Source organism: Mercenaria mercenaria, chromosome 17 (assembly GCF_021730395.1).
Source record: "Mercenaria mercenaria strain notata chromosome 17, MADL_Memer_1, whole genome shotgun sequence".
Taxonomy (NCBI): Eukaryota; Metazoa; Mollusca; class Bivalvia; order Venerida; family Veneridae; genus Mercenaria; species Mercenaria mercenaria.
Genome location: NC_069377.1, coordinates 31,108,273 through 31,129,666, shown reverse-complemented (window position 1 = coordinate 31,129,666; position 21,394 = coordinate 31,108,273). Strand labels below are relative to the sequence as shown.

General features: G+C 36.0%; 1 protein-coding gene across 1 annotated transcript; it reads right to left on the bottom strand.

The window, feature by feature from the left end:
* Positions 1 to 393: 393 nt before the first annotated feature.
* LOC123537104 (interferon-induced protein 44-like) lies at positions 394 to 20,996 on the bottom strand. The gene is made up of 7 exons (XM_053527575.1): positions 20,883 to 20,996; positions 7,070 to 7,621; positions 6,489 to 6,559; positions 5,673 to 5,870; positions 5,002 to 5,145; positions 1,571 to 1,742; positions 394 to 1,272 (listed from the first exon to the last, which is right to left on the bottom strand). The coding sequence occupies exons 2-7, from the start codon at positions 7,602 to 7,604 to the stop codon at positions 956 to 958; spliced, it is 1,437 nt and encodes a 478-aa protein (XP_053383550.1). The 5' UTR covers positions 7,605 to 7,621; positions 20,883 to 20,996; the 3' UTR covers positions 394 to 955.
* Between the last annotated feature and the right edge of the window lie 398 nt (positions 20,997 to 21,394).

Here is a 21,394-nt window from a genome sequence, read left to right as displayed (position 1 = left end):
TTTATTGAGAGTAACACTATGCCCAAGTTTCATTTAGATTGGGCCAAAATTGTGACCTCTAGAGTGTTAACAGTCAAATTGTTGACGACGGACGACTGACGACGGACGGATGACCGACGGACGACGGACACAGAGCGGTCACAAAAGCTCACCTTTGAGCACTTCGTGCTCAGATGAGCTAAAAATGCAGACCTTTCTTTGCAGTATTAAATTTAAACAAAACCAATCTGTATTATATATTCTTTGCAGACATCGGTCTCCTGTACGTATTGTCAAATTGTGTCTTTGTACATACTGTTATTATGTGAATAAGTTTATCTGGAACATGGATACAAAATCATCTTTTCGCCTTGTACTACAGTAAAAACGACTATACAAAAACAGACGAAGACACTGATTTCTTCCCACTTTATTAAATCCCGAATGCCACGGTTAAAAGCAAAGACTTTGCGTCAATCGTTGACAACAGAAACAGTGTTAATTCTATTATAAAACTTCTTTCTATAAATGGGTACAATAGTACCAAGCCCTCTTACTGCATTCTGCCTAACATACTGTATGCGCGTAAAATCAATGACAATGATAACAATTCACAAACACATTAAACGGAACGATATAAAATGACTGAAAACAAAGAACACATCACAAGTGTAAACGCAGACAGACATCTAGCGAAAATAATAGGAGTCAACACAAACTGTTCAAAAAAGAAAAGAATTTAGCATAACCACTTTCAAGTCTTTGAAGTTGTCCTGTTAAGACCTTTTACATCATGCTTTCAAGTTTAAATGGTATCGTGGCCTTTTGTAAGCAGAACATATAATGTGTTGTGAAAGATTACATTAAAACATTTATGCAGGCTGTGCCATGTCTGATTAATTTGTCAAAAAAAAGATATATGAAAAGTCATCAACTTTGAGATAACGGTCTCTATTGTGCTAAACGTTGCAGATTCTCAGTTTTCGAGCTTCAATTTTTTCATCTCGACTTGCACATCATTTCGTTTGTCAATCAGATTATGCATGAAATCCTCAGTAAAATGCAGCATCTTACGAAGAGCCAATAAAGCTAAAATGTCAATGTTGTCGTCCAACTCAGCCTCGTCCTCGTAATTCTTCACAGGAAGTACGTGAGCTCGTGGAAGACCAAGAATTTGCGATGCTTTCTCTATAGCTTGCTTGACAGTTGGGCTGTGATACACGCAAGATACGTTTTTCTCTACTTCTTTACAGAGCTTGTCTATCTTTGTTAAAAGAATAATCTGTGGTATTCCTGAAAAAGTATATATGTACATATAGAAATATGAGTCCTCATACCTGAACACATCTTGTAAAATTACTTTATTTGAACCAATGATAAAAAGCAGAAGTATTCTTGAGACATTTAAAATTTCTCCTGAAATTATCCTTCTGATGAATATTTCTCTTAAAAAAGACACTCGTACAAAGTCGATATACGCGATTAAATATACAAGACAAGAGAAATGTGCATAATTCTTATTTAATTAATAGCTTTACATGAACCATTTGAACCTTCGATTCAAACAATTGCAATTTTAAATTTATCATACGTTTTTGATTCATTAGTCCACGAAGTCCCTTCATTTTCTCAACAACCTTTGAAGACAGCACTTCGAGCGTTGTTGAATCTAATACGAAGACTGCACAATGGACAATGTCATTAGTGCTGGGGTCAGACTTGAATCCTGGATACTTTGGACTGATTGGCGATGTAGGATTAAACTAGAAAGATAAAAATATTTAATATAACTTATTATCATTTTCAAAGAGAAAAAGACGCGTATCGCTTCTGATTTGAAAATTAACAAACGCAACAAACAAGAGGAACATGATGGCCCTAAATTGCTCAACTAAATTTCAGAGCTTAAACAGGTTATGTAGGGTGAAATTATGGAAGAGACTACAACATTTTCTACGTGCCAAATGTTCCATTGCCAGTGGAAGTTTATTACACAAATTAGTGTTTCAGATGACAAACAGTTCAATCACTATTTGACTCTTACAATTTGGTGGAAAAACCACACACACAAAATTGATTTGTAACAGAGATACCAACGTCCCCCGCCTAGGGATATTTTGACAAAACATATTGCATGCCAATACAACATATTCTAAGTAACAGAGCAAAATACTAACAATTTACATGTCACAACTATTTTAAAGGGAGGTAAGTAATAAGCAAATGAAATGCATGACTCGTAAATTGTACTAAAATAAATTGTTTTCAATTACACATTAGGAAAAAATGTTGATACAGTGTTGGACTACATATCAGTCTAATGTATTGCAACCATAGTAATGCTGCATTTACCTAATTATACCATTAACTTATTACTTGTGCCTAGGCTTGCATTCTGCAAGTCCGTAGGCTACAATTGCTTAGGTATTGGACTCCTTATAGTAATGTTTAAAAAAATAGCATTTGCTTGGTATATTTTTAAAGCTGACCATGTTTCACACTGTGTTGCAAATTTTAAATAACTTTTACCGTGCAGTTTTTTGTGTGTAAATTTTGTATAATGTATTGAATTTCCTCAAGGTCAAGTACAGACAAATTTCAATGTGATGACCACTGTCTAAAACGTTTGTAGAGAATTCATTACAGCATTAATTTTGATAAAAGAAAGATCAAACTATTGTTAAACAATTATAAAATACAAAATAAAACTGTAAATATCATTTTTTCGAGGGTGCCTCAAGTAAACAGATTTAATTAGACAGAATTCTAACTCCTACATTGAAAAAATAAGGTCGAATCCTGTAGGTCTGTTTTGAATTTTGCTCACTTCATTCAAAATAATCATGGGGCAAAAGTAAAACCTACCTGCATTTCTTCCACAATATGTAGTCTAAAGAATGAAGGCAAAACAGGGAACTTTTACGGCATGTCACTCAAAATTTTTAAAGATGTCTAACTCTACCCCTCCTGATTCAGAGGTAAATTCACTTTGAACAGCAAGAAATCGCTTATAAAATGAAAATTTTCCACTTTTGCACAATACCTCCATAATAAGTCTTGAGAAAAGTTAAAATTTACTAGAAAAAAAAGGAAAATATGGAGAGAATTTTTGGTCCCAATGGGGCTTGAACCTACGCCACCCCACCCCACCCCCACCCCTGTGAATTGAAGGTTTATGGTAGGAACTGAATACTCTTCAAAAAGGAGGTACTCTATTAAGGGTCCAATACAGCTTTTTATATATCTATCAATACCAATCATCTTATTTAAAACATATTTTCATTTTTGAAATAGAGAAAAAACTAATATAAACACATGTATTGCACTTTAACATACAAGGGTAGGGAGGAATCTCGTGTACAAATTAAGAGTAACTAGAGTGCCTGTAACATTGACCTTTACACACGACACAATGTCTTGTAATGGTTAAAATATATGCCTAGTTATTTGAATGTACACCAGTGCACAAAAAAGTTATAGACCAAAACAAAAACATTTTATCTCCACAGGTGGCCTTGACCGTGGACCTAGGGGTCTGAGTCTTGCGTATGACACATCAACTCATTATTGGGAAAATTTGTGCCAAGAAATTTAAAAAAACCCTTGATGAATGGTAAAGTTACTGACCGAAAAAGAAACAGAACAATATTAACCTTTAACCTCTAGGTGTGACCTTGACCTTACAGCTAGGGATCTGGGTCTTGCGCATGACATGTTGTCTTATCATGCGGAATATTTATGGCAAGTACTTTCAAAATCCTTTGATGAATGGTAGAATTATTGACCGGACACGAAACAGTCCCTGCTAACCTTTGACCTCTATATGTGACCTTGACCTTGGAGCTATGGGCCTGGGTCTTGCGCACGACAGGTCGTCTGATAATGGGGAACATTTATGCCAAGTTATTTCAAATCCCTTCGTGTTTGGCAGAGTTATGTACCGGACACGAAGTTTGACGGACGGACGCAGCCTATTTTTGTGCCCCTTTTCTTCTTCGAAAAAAGCGGAGGACAATAATTGGAGCAGGCTGAAAGTCTCTTAACAGTTCTTTTTTTACCTATAGCAGCCCCTAAAAATGGCCAAGTGTCCAAATTGCACTAAATTTGGAGCCGACCTAACATTATGCTACAGACCAAGTTTGATGAAGATGCACCCAGCGGTTCATGAGAAGAAGTTGTTGAAAGGTTTTTCTGTGCTTAACTAATGGCCCTTAAAAGAAGGCTTCAGTGTTTCATTTGAACAAGTTTGAGAGAGGACCTTACAATGATGCTACAGACCACATTTGGTGAAGATCTACCGGCCTGTTCATGCGAAGAAATTATTTAAACTATTTCTATTTCAAGCTCTAGCGGCCCGGACAAAAGAAACGGTTGTCCAAATTTTATTTAATTTGACATTGGAACAAAAAGGCTGCAGTAACCCCTAATAAGGGCTAATCTCACCTAGTTGAAAAATATTTTGTAGAGACCTTAAAATAATTTCAAAGATCAAGCCTGATGAAGATGCATCAAGAAGCTTTTTAAAGGAATTTCAATTCTAAGCTCTAACAGCCCCTAAATGGGGCTTCAAGTGACCACATGTTAAGTGTGGGAGGGGACCTTAAATTGTTGTTACTGACCAAGTTTGGTGGAGGCCCATCTAGCGGTTTATGAGAAGTAATTTAAAAGTTTTTGTCCGTTTTCAAAGAAAGCGGCCATGCTGAAAATTTTGAGAGAAAAAAACATGCCAGTATGCTATTGACTAAGTTACTTGTTCAATTCTGACTAGTATTTTCAGTGCAGATGTCATCTGAAGAAAAGTTTGTCCGGACAGACGGACAGACGACAGAAGGACGGAAGAACAGTGCTCCATGCTCAGGTGAGCTAAATACGTTATCAGCTGTATTTATATTGTATGACTGAAACTTTTATTATAATAACTTCACCTGGTGCGAATTTTATTTAGTTGTTAATTGTATACGTCCTTGGCATTTTACTGAGTTATTTTTTCACTGCGAAGGAAGCTGGGCCAATATCAATTACCTCGTAATAAGCTGGTACGTTTCCATCAAGAAGATAGTTACACTCTAGCACATCGATACCCATGGATTCTTCTAGACCACGTGTATCACACAGTCGGAAGTTCAAGGAGGCACCTGACCCTACTTTCACCGTATATGGTATGTACTGCAATTTCATATTTCAACAATCAAATAGGTGATAAATGATACTTAATCATTTTCAAGTGCAACGTTATACCATTATTCCAGTGAAAAATAAATAGATACACCTCTGTATCCTTATAAAAGGTATTCACTCATTTTTCTAATAGGGGGCCTCCGTGGCCTAGTGGTTACGGTCGCAGAACTCAAATCACTTGTCCCTCATCGATTTGGGTTCGAGACTCACACGGGACGTTGAATTCTTCATGTGAGGAATAATTTTGTTCAATAATTTCAAAAATGTAGTTTCAGTAATGTTTATGACATTGCATTGGCAAATAGCAAATGGTGGGTAAGTCGTTTTCTTCATAATATTTATTACTGACTATGTGATAGAGTCTCACCAGTTTAGTGGGAACATACATGTATAGTAAAAATATTGTAGTCCAATATGTGGCGATACTAAATGATACAAATTCTATGTCTTTATATAATATTTCTTCAGACCTCTAAAATAAAATACATAGTATTTATTAAGAAAATTTAACTTACAGCAGTGGAAAGGCTCTGTTCTGCGCTACCACTGCAGGCTCGCTGTGTAATTCGACCCCGGTATATTGAATCTATCGTGTTGTAGAAACTGGATTTGCCAGCACCCACCGGACCTAGCATCAAAATTCGAGCCTCGCTTATCTGTAGGTCTTGGACTGGTTTAAATGTAACAGTCTCCTCTTTGAGTTCATCTAAGTACTGAAACAATGAACACACGGTCTTTTTCAGCTGAAATAATCAACAAACTCGAGCTCCTGAACATACAATACTATGACGGTGATGCATACGTCATTGAAAGTACTAGAGCATTTGCTTCTATGTCGTTTTGCACGAACATCGGCTTTATCTTGCAAGAACACTATGTTCTAAAGGCTTTTGGGGGTAGTAGAAGGAACTTTATGATAACTTCATTAATGTAAATTTTGTAGCCAAAAATGTATTTTTTCGCTGTAAAATCTCTTTCAAAATTAAACCAACTTTTACTTGTGTAAATTTGCGTGTTTATTGAAACTTCGATATATCCTTTTAAATCATAAAACAATTCTTCAACAGATAAAGTCAAATTTGACCATAAAAAAATTATAGTAGCAAACAACATACTTCAAATGATTTTGACAATTTAAAAAGTTCTTGTTACTACCCATGGAATTCTTAAGAATGATGTGTATTATGGAAAGTGTTATACAATTTAACGAAAAATTATACGGAAAAGGTAGGTAATATTATAATAAAAAAAACTCAAAAAGTAAATTTAGTTTGGTCATGTCCCCGAGGGATTATTGGTACTTTCATTTAACTTCTGTGCTGTAATCAAACCTTTTCGTTCCAGTCTTTAGTTTTTCGCCATGGTGTTTTTTCTTCCTGTAAGGGTTTTCTTCTTTGGCCATCTAAAATTGAAAAGCATTGAACGCTACATGCCTATATATAAGAGATAATGAAGCTTTTCTATAGAAACCAGCTTCGAATAAACGCCATGCGACATCACTAGAACTTAAGTGAATAGCTTTACGTTAATTATGTTAGATGATAAAAAAACAAATAATAAATCAAACTTAATTTCATTGTTATATCTTTTTGCCTCATAACGATATGTAGTTAACTTCAATATGAAGAGAATTACTACAATATAAAAGGAAATAAAGTACTTGATACTAAAGACTATTCCCTTTTCTAGGGTAAGCATTTTTGTTTCCAATTCGACGTCATAACTTGTCTTTTGTTGTTTTTTTTTTCAACAGATTGGTTGATAGGTTACAAGTGAAGATGAGTTTAAGATAGGAAGCCATGCACTTGTATCAAAATGACAGGTGGTTTTTGATTCGCAAAATTATTGTATATACAGTATATATATTTTTAAAGATGTATGAATTATCTATCGTAAAAGTAAAGACTGATACCTGCTACACTGTATACTTCTAGTTCAGTGACGTGCATCGAACCGTTGTTTACTTGGTCAGTACTCACTCCGTTGTTGTTGTAATCGGTTCCGAAAGTGCTCATGTTTCCATCGAGAGGAAAGACAGTACCAGATTTGTTTATCTTAGTGTTAAATGTGTTAAGATCACAACCTGAACCGAATAATGGTCCACACGATCTACTGTGTATAACAGCTCTATCGGGGTTTTTAACATGAAATTTATTTTGCCTGTCACTTCCATTATACCTCAGCTGATATAAAAATGCTTTATCAACTCTGACGAAAATGGGACTCTTTGATTGCCAACTGACGCTTGTAAAACCACCATACACGGAGCCGTGTTGATTATAAAGCACTGTTACAGTAGGACCCTGGTTGTCACATTTCTGATGGAAGACTGTAGGATCACATCCATCTCGTGTGATAGCATACCGAAGTGTAAATATTTTAGGACCCGTTCCAATCCATTTTTCCAGCTGATCCATATCTTTCTCCGAGAGTTTTCCTTCCGTCATTGTTCACTGCTTGACCCCTTAAATGAGTAAAAGAAAACCATCACTTCTCTCAAGAAGTAGATTTTATTTAATATTATACTAGTAGAACAGAAACCATCTGTTCAAGAAAGGTGATACATTTTTGTTGTCATTTTCAACTCTTACCATATGAACTTCTTGGGCGCCAAGCAAGGGAGATACTGGTACCATTTTTCACGTATTTGGTATTATGCAGCCCACTTTTCGGCCCTCCTTTTTCGTGTCTTTTTTCTTCTTCAAAATTAACTAGATTATGATTAATATAATTGTGATGTAAAATATGTGTTAAGAAAAAATGTTCTCCATTAAAATCATAAACATTTTACTTTAAAAAATACATTTAGTTTTGCTTCATATGTGAAAGTGCAGAGTGCATGCACGTTTCGTATCTTAAAGATTTGTCTGTTTGTTTGTTTGTTTGTTTGGAGTTAAACGCTGTTTTAAACAGTATTTCAGTTATATAACGGCGGGCAGTTACCTGGATTCTGTACCAGTACAAACCTGTTCTCTGCAAGTAAATGCCAACTTCTCAACATGAATCAGCGGCAGAGAACGAATAATTTCAGACACACTGTCTTTTATCAAATCGTCGAGGAGAACATATGCCCTGCCCGGGGATCGAATTCACGACACCACGATACGTAGGTCTGCGTTTTCTGTATTGCGCTAAGCGTGTGGGATTTATTAACGGAAGTAAAATTTCGCACCTGCAGACTCTACGTAGGGCAAAAAGGACTGTTTACACTACATAGGAGTTAAATGTGAAAAAGTCCAAAATGTAATTGTTGTTGATGAAATATGGTATGATTAGCCACATAAAGATGTGGCAGTTATTTTTTTTTTTTTTTTTTTTTGGCTTAGTTTTATTGCTTATGGTATCGAAAAAAGATCTAGTCAACTTTCATTGTGAAGTTCCAGGTTCCAGATTTATTTCTACATAAGCGTAACTGATAAACCGCTAAATTCATAGAAGCATTTTCAGAGGGTGATGTTTTCTCAGAATAGATTATTTTTCCTTTAAGTAACATAACATCTCAATATCTTTTCAAGCAATTTAGTCAATATCAGTCTGTATTATAATAGATTACCAGTGTAGAACAAGGAAAAATAGATGTAATCCTTTGCACATCCGCAACTGCCTTGCTCAAAATGAGAAACTTTGACTAATGCGCTTTATACTAGTATCTGATAATAAGGGATTCATAATGAACAGTCGATCTTTCATTTCAAGTGAACAAATTTAGGTTAAAGAAAAATGGGAAACCGATATTATTCATCAATTCAAAGATAATGTTCTTATGGACATTTTAAATCACGCCATGTCAGAACTTAACAACCTGTCGCAATGTAAGTCGAACTTTGGTAAAGGGTCACTCAAGGAACATTTTTTTAATAAGGCCAGCAGTTTCTGGGGAGAAGACTTTTGAAAGTTTTCTTCTTGGTTGCCGTGGAGTTCTACATGGATGACCTAGATTTGAAAGAATCTGAAAGAACATTCCTGTGAAGTTTGGTTGAAATTGGCATTGTGGTTTAGGAGGGGTTTTTTTAATTAAGAAATTGTGGACGACGGACGGACGGATATCTAACGATCCTAAAAGCTCATCATGAGCACTTTGTGCTCTGGTGAGCTAAATCGGAGGCTGGTTACTCCTTATATACATATAAGATCTGGTATAATAATAATAATAAAAGACTAAAGAACCTATAAAGAGGTATCGGACTATACAACCTAAAAGGGAGTTAGTTACTTTATATACATAGGACTACAAAACATCAAAAGGAGTTAGCTAGTGAATAATGTATTATTAAAAGAGCATGCCTCCATTCTTACTAATAAATAAAATAACGCTAATGACTCCTGTTTGCTTTCCTGAATTTATCACTGGAGTTTGAAAACGAAAGTAGGTTTGTGATCTAACACAAGCTGGCGTATCGAAATATATCTTTTAATTTGCAACAACAAACTGAAACGGTCTACATATTTAAAACGATAAAACTTGCAAAAAATGTATGTACTACAAAAATGTATTGTTCTTTTTGATATGATTGCAATTTAAACGAACTCAACATACCTTTATTCCCTATTCCGAAAACGAAAGTACCAAAATACAAACGTCCCGCGATATCTATGGAATATCAAAGGGCACATGTGCGCACTAAAACGTGACCCTGTGAAAGTTAAAAGCAACTTACCCCTTCGCGTGAGGAAACATATGACATGGATTTTGACATTAGCGCCGCCATATTGACAGGAAGCTCACCATGGCCTTAGATCATCTCTTTAGGGCATAAAAATGGTCAACACGTAGGGCTAGTTAGGTTTGAGTATGATCCCTATTAGGAGCGATTTGAACACCCAGTGCTTCTTACTGGTTTGTGCAGTTTGACAACTTTATTCCATTTTTTACCGTTTTGTTTCACCTCATTTGTTACACAGGTACCAAGTCCAATTGGGACAGCGTGGTAACTTTTAACTGTCGCTGTCCCGTTAGAGGGATGAGAACTATAAAATAACAGATCCCGATCAGCCAAATAAGTATGGCTAACAGGTACCTAAAAATCTTCTCTCTTCTTTAGTATGTGTGCAACGTGATTGTTGTTTAGCAACACAGGTGAAACAACAGCTTACCATTCATTTTACTAAGCAGGGCAGGGTGGAAAAGACTTTTTGGTGGAAGAATTTGCACTTTACTAGACTCTCGTAGTCCTCTAATTTTTTAAGGTTTTCTGTGATAATTTCATGATGACCTAATGGAATTTTCCCCGTTTTATTTACTCATGGATAGGGCGATGTCACGTCATAATAATGTCTTCATCGACAGAAGCACCAGGCCTCTGTTCGACCTCCGAAAAATGCGCCACGTGGTTCTAATGGCGTAACCAATTCCAGTTTGTCAACATACGACTTTATAACAGATTGTCATTACACTGTTTGTCAATTTGTTTTGGGTTTAACGCCGTATTTCATCAGTATTTCTGTTATGAAACGGCGGACAGTTAAGCTAACCAGTGTTCCTGGATTCTGCACCAGTATAACGTGTTCTCCGAAAGTAACGGCCAGCTTCCCCACATGAATCAGAGGTCGAGGACGCATGTTTTCAGGCACATTGTCTTTTATCAAATCGTCACGGAGAACATATGGCCCGCCCGGGGATCGGACTTACGACCCTCCAATCCGTATAACAAAACGCACTCTCCCTAATGAGCTCAGCGGGCGGGTTTTGTTTGTGAATGAAGTCCCCCATATACATTTATATGTGTACTCGAGGTCCTCTCAACACTTTCTCTTCTTAATCGTCTTGTCATACAAGACCCCCATGGTCATTTCTGTCACCGATCAATAGTAGAACTCAATTATCTAGCTGGGTTTGCGTGCTACTGAGAAATCAATTAAATTCTAAAACCACTTTCTCTCTGTTTGCACTTTCATAGTGAGCATTCACTAGATATGGTCTAATACTTTTCTCAACACTTTTTCTATGTTGTTGTATGCCACCCCTTCATTTTAGTCATTGTACAGCTTTTCTTGTCTCCTTTTGTTCTGGACTGTAGCAATGGTGGGGAATCAAGGCAATGGTTTCGGCTGGTAGAAAATTGATTGCACGCGGAGGCGATAGTATTAACGCACGGTGCAAAACAGTCAATGTCTGTGATACCCATAAAGTCGTTACGAAACTTCAGAGCGCAATCTCTTAATGTGTCAACAATAACCATCAGTTCAGTCTAAAAACTGAGTTCAGTCTGAAAACTGAACTCTTTGTCCTTGTGTTCATTATACCATTTCATAAATGTATGTCATCATCTAAACAGAAAGTCAGTCTTAATATATAGTTTACTCACTACAAATATACCTTTGAAGAGAGTAAAAATGTCGATTTTGGGTAATTCAAGGGCCATAATTCCGAAGTGCTTCTGGCGATTTGGCTAGTTATCGAACTTGGTCGAGGACTTAAGGTCAAACAAACACATTTTGTTCAAGTTTCGTGAAGATCGGGTCAGAAATGTTCGCCTTAGAGCGCGGACAAGAGTTAAAAGGCCGATTTTCGGTAATTCAACGCCATAATTCCGAAGTGCCTACACTTATTTGACTAGTTATCGAACTTGGTAGAGGACTTATGGTCAAACACATTTTGTTCAAGTTTGGCGAAGATCGGATAAGAAATGTTCGACTTAGAGCGCGGACAAGAGTAAAAGGGCCGATTTAAGGAAAATATGGGCCATAATTCCGAAGTGCCTGGGCCGATTCGGCAAGTTATCGAACTTGGCCAAGGACGTATGGCCAAACACATTTTGTTCAAGTTTGGTGAAGATCTACCTTGAGTATCTTGATAAGGAAGTTATTGCAACTTCACTGTCAGGGCGGATAAATTATTAAAAAGGAGACGTTTGAAGTTCATATACTAAAGCAGAGTTGCAAAATTTCAACAAGGTTTCGAGCTGTAGGACCAGCGCATAGGAGTTTTACCTTAAGGGTAGTTGAATGCTATAGACGACAGCAAATATAGACCGAGCATCGGAAAGCAGAGACAGAGACGTAGGTTAAGGTAATCTACTGAAAAAGCAGGGGAGCTCCAGATTAAAGACGGGGTTCAGCGTTATTGTCGAAGTACAGCCAAGGCATCGGGGTTATACCTATACGGTAGTTGAATGCTATAAGTGATAGAATATAGGCGCTGACCATTCAGGAGAGAGAAAACTATGGTGGCATATCTCTGCCAACCACATATCCACTTATTTATGTAGACAGTTTTCTCAAAAAAATGTCACATATCCAGTTATTATCAGGCAAGTGGCAAAATTGCGTGTAAGGCGTAAAAGAAATTGTGTGTTTCCGATATCCCGACCTATACCCTAAATTTTTGGCCCGACCCTAAATGTTTTTATGGCCTTGGAGAATATTTTTTTCAACTTTTTAACAAAAAGTTGCAAAACTACACTTTTTATGCTTTAAACATGGCCAGTGATGTTAGAAATCAAAGTACTGATGCTCTAAAGGCATAACCCCCTTAATTGTATTCATTTTTTGACACAAAAATAATTTCCGAAAAGCCTCCCTTAATAAAAAAAAATTCCAAAAAAAAAAAAGAAATTCTGACCTACCTACCCTAATATTTTTGAGCATGATGTTACCGGAAACAAAGAATTTTTAGGCCTTATCCAGATAATTATGTTAAAATGACAAAACTGACTGTTAATGCGCACTTCTGCAATCCACATATTCACATAGATAAGTGGTTATTGTGAAAGTTTTCTTGCTATCAAGTTAATATCCGTACCCAAATTGGCGAATAACGGTCCTCTATATGGAATCAATGAGTATAAATCAAAACTGTGTAAATCATAACTGACTGACAAAAATCAAGATACCTAGTTAACGTAAGTGAATATATGGATGGCGGTAGTGGGCACTAACAGGCAGGTTTGTCCTGTTAAGATACTGAAGTAGCTTACACGCAGTTTTGTCTCTAGCCATATTATAACTGAACAAGGCAGTCTGAAAGACAGCTAAATCCCCCGCCACTGCTATGGATAGTGAAAGGTTAAACCTTTGATTTTAGCTGTGACCTTGACCTTGAACTGACATGGCTGACTCATGAATTCTGCACAACGTCTTGATGAGGTGATCATTTGACCAAAGATTCATGAAAATCCTTCAAAGGGTTTAGGAGATACAGAGCTGAAACCTTTGACCTTCAGTTGTGACCTTGACCTTGAGTTGACATGACTGACTCATGAGTTCTTGATGAGGTGATCATTTGACCCAAGTTTGATGAAAATCCTTCAAGGGGTTAAGGAGATACAGAGTGGACACCAAATGGAAGGCTCAAACCTTCGACCCTTAGTTGTGACCTTGACCTTGAGCTGGCATGGTTGACTCATAATTTCTGCACATCGTTCTGATGAGGTAATCATTTGACCCAAGTTTTATAAAATTCCAAGGGGTTTAAGAGATATAGAGCAGACACAAAATAGAAGGCTCAAACCTTTGACCTTGAGTTGTGACCTTGACCTTGAGCCGGCATGGCTGACTCATGGGTTCTGCACATCGTCTTGATGAGGCGATCATTTGACCCAAGTTTTATAAAATTCCTTCAAGGGGTTTAGGAGATATAGAGCGGACACAAAATGGCAGGCTCAAACCTTTGACCTTGAGTTGTGACCTTGACCTTAAACCGACAAGGCTGACTCATGGGTTCTGCACATCGTCTTGATGAGTAGTCATAGCCTCTATGCCGTCTAAACAGCTGATCGCATGTATTGACATGCTGCCGTTATAGCTAAAAGTAGATATGCCTTTCTTCGCATTAACCACTAAAATGTAATGGATTTTTATCAAACTCGATGTGTAAGGTCTCCTGCTATTTTGTTACAAATGGGGATAGGGACCAATTTAGCTAAAAATATAAACACGTATAATGACCTCTTCTCATGAACCGCTTCCTGAATCTTCATCAAACTACTGCTGTAATTATTCGTCTAAGGATAAACGAAACAAAATTGCAACCCTACGAAACCTTTGCGAAAAATTAAAAGAGAACCATTTAAATTGTTAAAGTGCGGTGTTTAGTTTTGCAATTTGAAAAATGTTAGATAAAAGATGAATGTTAGATGAAAAATTCATACACTTCTTTCCTTATTACAATTCGCCGACCATCATTTTTAAAGATATTTCTTATTTCAATATATCATGGTCAAGTATCGTATATATGAGTCTTTTAACAATATATACGACATTTAAAAAAAAGAAGTTGATAAATTAAATAAACAAACGCCGAGCTTTTTTTTAAGAGTGCTTTCACTGTTTATGCATACTACCCATCCCCTTTAAACGACAGTACTCCCCCTCTTCCTGTTGCGACCGATCAAAAAATAAACTAACCGCTAAAAGTTGTAAAAATATATTTTGAAGTGATTTATGTGCTTTGTTAGTGTTTATATTTATATATATATTTTTTTAAACAATATGTAAGTCCGATAACATGTAAAATTATAGCAAAAAAAAACTCGCTTGATCACTAATTTTGTCCGGAACTTGCATATTGTGGGCGCCAAAAGTACATTCTTTTGCTTGAAAAATGATCTACATATAAATTCTACTGTTTCGTGAATAAGGCGTAAAAAATTGTTTGTTTCCGGTATCCCGACCTATCCTAAATTTTTGGCCCGACCCTAAATGTTTTTATGGCCTTGGAGAATAATTTTTTCAACTTTTTGACAAAAAAGTATTCATTTTTGACACAAAAATAATTTCCGAAAAGTCTCTCTTAATAAAAAAAAAAAACATTCCGACCTACCTACCCTATCTTTTTAGCATGTTACCGGAAACAAAGAATTTTTTAAGTCTATAGAAACAATGCTAGTTTCGTAAAATTAAATAAAATCATTGCTAAAACCTCCAATTTGCTTATAACGATTCGGTGTGATTGGACCGTATGCATGTTTGCTTGCAGTACTGTACAAATGTTTGCGATTTTCGTAAAAAAAGACTGTATGCCTGTAAGCAACTGACTTATTTATTAAATATCGGCTTTTCTCTTGCTCTTGTAGTATTTCTTCTTACTTACATGCATAACAAGCAAACGAAGTTTGAAGGAGGGGGTATATAAGACGCACCATGCGGTCTGTCTGTCTGGTCTGTTTGTATGCGTGTCCTCGTAAATTTGGTCCGGCAATTACTTGAATACTACTACACCTAGATCTACCTATCTCATACTTCACACACACATAGGCAATATGTAGTTAATGCCTGACCTCTTCTTTTTCTTTTCTCTTTAATGTCATACTTAAGAGGTCAAAGGTAAAAAAGTCCATTTATCGTGTCCGTACCATAACTTCTTTATACAAGGGATTCTGAAATAACTTGGCATAAATGTTCAACATCATGAGACGATGTGTCGCGCACAAGACACAGTTCCCTACCTCCAATGTCAAGGTCACACTAGAGGTCAAATGTCAAAAATAGGGTCGGACCATTTTTTGTGTCCGGGCCATTATGCAACATATTCTATCTACATCTACATCTACATCTACATGTTACTCCCGAGCAATCGTTCACGATTATGACTGGGGGCGCGCGAGCCTGGAAAAACAGTGTGTTAGTTTACAGTATCTGATGGTTCTGGGGAAAAAAGAATTTGAGTGATACTGGGTGCGTGACTGGGGTATGAGAAAGTTTAGGTTTCTAGTTTGTATCAGGTGATTCACTGTGGTCAACAAAGACAAGATTATACTGAATTTTATATAAAACGATATGAGAGTTTTGAATTCTACGATGTTCTAGAGACTTCCAATGGAGTTCTTGAATTATTTTAGTTACGCTATCAGAAAAGTCATAGTGCATATAGACGCATATAGACGCATATCTAGCAGCAGCTCTCTGGACACTCTCAATTTTACTGGTAAGGTGTTGTTTTTTTTCAGTGGTGCCAGACAATGGAGCAATATTCTAACTGGGATCTTACATATGTGTTATAAGCTGCTTGTTTGACCTGTTTATTCGTTTTCACATTTCTTTTTATGAATCTTAATGAGTTATTTGCCTTTGTTATTATATTGTTTATATGTTGGTTCCAGTTTTGGTCTTTTGCGATGGTTACACCAAGATATTTAGCTGAGTCGGATGTTTTTAGTTCTGTACCGTGGAGGATGTAAGGATGGATAAAGTTCTGGATTTTTCTTTTAGGTGATCCTCAGCACCTCGATCACATTAATCTGGATTAAATTCCATGACCCAGTCTTTTTCCCAAGATTCCAGAGAGGAAAGATCATTCTGTAGCTGTTCTGCGTCTAATTGTCATTGTACCGGGGAGATCAATTATATAAGTCAAGAATAATTACGTTACAGGGCGCAATTTCCGAATTTTTAAGTTTGTATATAAGCTTATGATGGTCAACTTTACCAAAAGCTTTCGAGAAGTCCATGACTATCACGTCTGTCCGCAGCCCTTTCTCTAGCCTGGCTCCCTGGCTGCATGGTTATTTTTTATATAAATACAGGAAACATTTTATTAGAAAAAATAGCACAATTTTATCTGATGGCTAAACCATACAGCCTGGTGAAAGTTGGCCAATGTAACCCTAGATTAACCCTGTAAACTGTTAACTACTGAGAACCCTATCAATTGTAAAGTAATTAACTATCCAATGTAATGACAAGTTCTCCTTACCAATTTGATAGGGTCATTTTTTTGTTATTTTCTAGAAGAGAATGATCTTGAGCCCATCCATGATTCAACAGTTTACTAGTAAATGTAAGTGTGAAATATTGTACATTGTTGTATGTGGATAATTATTTGGAGGTGACATAAACTCATTGACAGGATCTTTTTTTATGAATTTTTAGATTTTATTAAATGTTAAATATGGAAACACCAGCTGCAGAAAGTGTTTACTGTTATGGTAAAATTAACCTGTACATAAAAAAGTTCAAAATGTATTTTTATGTGGAGAAATGAAAGAAAACAGAAAAGAAAGCGCTTGTTTCATGAACAAACAGACTTATACTGGTAATTAACTGACCGACTGTTGGGTAATAATATTGTTTCACTGGAGAAAAGTTTGTATTTTAAATGATTTTTTTAATTAAACAAAGAAATAAAAAAGGTGCTGGTGAGCTTAAAAGTGTTTAGCGCCTTGAAATCTGTTTTTGTCGTCAGTGAGGCCAGTTCTAGATGACACCAAGTCAGTAGATTATTTTCACTTTTATATCTAATGACAACATGACAGACGCTGGAGTTCATAGTTTAAAGTTCTAAGGTTAATGAAATTTTACACAAAGCTTTATATCAGTTCTGTGATGAACTGTGTGTATTATAAAGAGTTTAAATTATAAATATTGTTAATCACATTTTTTTGGTCTGTGTGTTTGGGTGTTATTCTTAAGGTATTAGAAGCGTAATAGGGTACCTCCTTTTTGAAGAGTATTCAATTTCTACCATAAACTTACTTTTACTGCTTTTCTCGGGGGGTGGGGAGGGGGGGGGGGGGGGGCAAGCCCTACTGGGACCGAATTTTTTCCCCTTATTTTCCTTTTTTTCTAGTAAGTTTTTACTTCTTTCAAGACTTATAATTGATTTATTGTACAAAAATGGGAAGAAAAAAAATTTGATAAGCGATTTCTGGCTGTTCAAAGTGAATTTACTACTAAAACAGAAGGGGCAGAGTTACATATCTTTAAAAAATATTGCGTTACATGCGGTAAAAGTTCTCTATTTTGCTTTCACTCTCTAGATTACATATCGTGGAAAAAAATTAGGTAGGTTTTACATCTGCCCCAAGGTAATTTTTGAATGAAGTAAGCAAAATTCAAAGCAGAAATACAGGATTCGACCTTATTTTTTCAATGTTGAAGTTAGAATTCTGTTTACTTGAGGCACCCTAGAAAAAATGATATTGACATTTTTATTTTGTATTTTATAATTGTTTACCAATAGTTTGATGTTTCTTTTATTAAAATTAATGGTAAAGTGAATTCTCTGCAAACGTTTTGGATAGTGGCCATCACTTTGAAATTTGTCTCTACTTGAACTTGAGGAGATACCATAAGTTATACAAAATTAAAAAAAAAAACGGCACGGTAAAAATTGTTTAAAAATTGCAAAACAGTGCGAAACACGGTCACCTTTATGAATATGCCAAGCAAATGCCATTTTGTAAACATTACTATTATTAATAATAGGCATCTAATACCTTAACGAGAGCTGTCCCTAAGACAGCCAATGCTCGGCTATTCAAAATGTTTTGCCAGAAGCAGGAATATTACCCTACATTAAAATTTTTAAAATATCTACAGAGTTTCAATCTTGCATCTGCATTCAATTTTGGAGATGGGAACTTGCATGCAAAATTTATTTTCACAAGGATTTTCTAAGTCTGGAGTGGGGCATAATTCAGCCAAAATGCATGTCAGAGTTATGGAACTTGATGCTATCACCTGGTTTTATTATCCTGAAGAAACATGTGAAGGTTCAATTCAATACATACAATCATTAGTTTTGGAGATGGGAACTTGCACACAAAACTTTAACCAGGACTTTCTAAGTCCAAAACGGGCCATACTTTGGCCAATGCAAGAGGTGACTCAGCAATAATGGTACATTGTGTGCTGCTATAATGGAAAAAACGAATGCAGATGGAGCAGTTTCAGAAGTTATGTTTGGAGCCAGGGGCAATAAAAAATGTCAATGTAGAAACAACCCTCTGGAGTTACTTCCCTCTTAATGAAGAAAACTGATATATGTAAATAAGAACAAACGTAGGGACGGGAGCCAGTCTACCCTTTCTCTAAATTCTCTTATTTACATTTATGGAGTAGGCTATGCAAACAACTGCAAATAAATTTCACATGCGCTATTCACCAAATGAAATTCCATGCAAGAAGTGTGATCAGTATATAGACATTCTGTCAGCATTTTGTAAACATTACTTGACTGTTTTATCTGTTATATCAACACATACCAGGGGCGTAGGGACGATTTGAGCATTGGGGCGACGGAGGGGGTGGGTTTGGGAGGTGGGGTCCCCCTTCTATGAATGGGGTCCGGGGTGGCCCCGGGAAAATTTTGCATATAGCTAGAGTAAATGGTGCAATCTCGCGACTTCTTGGACTGCTCAGTATCTGTTGAACATACTCGGTTTTTTTTCGAGTTTTCCCCCCTATTTACAGTTTACTATGTTTAAACACTGTAATGGCAGTACGATGTTAGATAGGACAATGTCTTGCCAGGGTAAAACCAGTAATGTCCTAAGTAGGGGATCGAGCACAAGACCCTGGCTTAAAAGGGTAATCCAATCATTGTGGCATTTTAGTCATTAAATGGCATTATAAAGTTAAAACGCAATTCATTGTTTAGGGTTGAATGAACGGAGTTCAGGGTTCTTTTTACCAAATGATCGATTAGGGAATGCAAAATTGCGAGGCTGATTGACCTTTTATATTTTTATGTAGAAGCTGTAATACTTGTTAATTTAACTAGATCTGTAAAATCTATGAGGATTTTTCTACATTTTATGCGTTGAATTTAATCATTATGATTAGTGCCTTTGATTTTCAAACAATATGTTTAAGTGTCAAACATATTTAAGGAGATGTCACAGCTGAGATAGTTTAGCATTATTACAATACACAGTCGGTATTGAAATTGTGTTTCCAATACATGTGCTCATTAGATAAATCCTCAATATCTATGTGAAAATAAGGGATGTGTTTTGTATGATTGCAACACTGTGAGTTGCTCTAATTACTGACAAATGACTGAAACAATAGGAATTCGTACGAGAGATGGATAGACAAAACGACAGTGAGGTAACGATATATTCTTTTATTGTTTTAATGTATGAATTGTAAGCTACAATAAAGAATACCCATTTTATGAAAATCAAACTGGAAGTTAGAAATAACAGAAAAAAATTAATTAGGTCATGAGTCATCATATACCTGTCAAAATTTGTCATTAGTTTTCACGAGCTGTCAAAATTATTTTTATCTCTCTATTCTGCAAATGCATTGTTTTTGAAAGTATCTTGGACGGATATTGTAATGTGTAACTTACTTTACATTCCACATTAATATTTGTGCTTGAAATTGCTTTGTTGAGCTCACCGACGTCACATATGAATGTCTATTGTTTTAGTTTATTGTCTGTTATAAAGGTACCAAATCTCAATATTAAGATATAAGAATTGTTCCTTTCTGGTAGACAAAGGAAACTATTTGGTTGAATCATGATATAACGGTTTTTGGAAAGAACTGAATATTCTTTGGTTTTTTGTTATTCACTGGAAATTCAAAAAGTGACATCACCTTAATATATTTTATGTAAAGACATCTAAAGATCCCGATTTGCGTTTGTGTTTTACTCAACATACTTTCCTTTGGCGGCAGAATTTGAGACACAACTGGCAGTAAGCAATTAAATACGATTAACTTTCATTAATTAATGTATTGCCTGTAATCCGAGTCTGTGGTGCGTGAAAATACAGCGACCTTGGTCGTTGCGGATTATCGATTTGTACAATACCATGTCACCATTGCAAGGTGATCTAGCAAGGTGTCAGCGATATGACAAGATGTACATATCAGTCGCCGATGCACTTCATGATAAATGGAAGACCGCTGTATTTATTTTCAATTATATTTTCTAGCCTTTTCAAAAATTTACGAGTTCGGCATTTCGCCGCTCCTCGCCCCAGCTGCTACGCCCTTGCATACACATAGATACCGTATACAGCAAAATAATTAATTTGAAGACGATTCCTTACCTTCGGCCTTTCATCGGTTGCAACAGGAATGAGGGGGAGTACAGTCGTTTATGGGGGTGCTGCCTAGCTACGCTACAATCTGATCGCCGCGGCTTTAATGCCATGCAATGGTATCAAGACATTACACCTCCGGGACAATACACCCTTGGACTTTACTCCCCCAGGTTTTTACACCCTAGGACTTTACACCTCCCTTATTTATATACTATAGATATCTATTGTGTAGGCAGTAATAATTATTGATTATTCAAGTTATAATTGATTTGATTAAATAGAAAGTGTTTGTCACACTTCTAATTGAGAATTAAAAAAGGTTAGCCTTATAGCTATGTACAATAATAATCTACTGTTGATGGTAAATTAAATACACTGAAATGCTGTTAAAGAAATAAAAGTTAATTGTGTAGTTTTAGTTTACTCTGGATGCAAAATATTAAGCTTAACCCAACAGATTTTAATTCTTTTGTAAATGTTTTAAGAATGAATGCTGGTTCAAAATTTTGTCAAGTTAA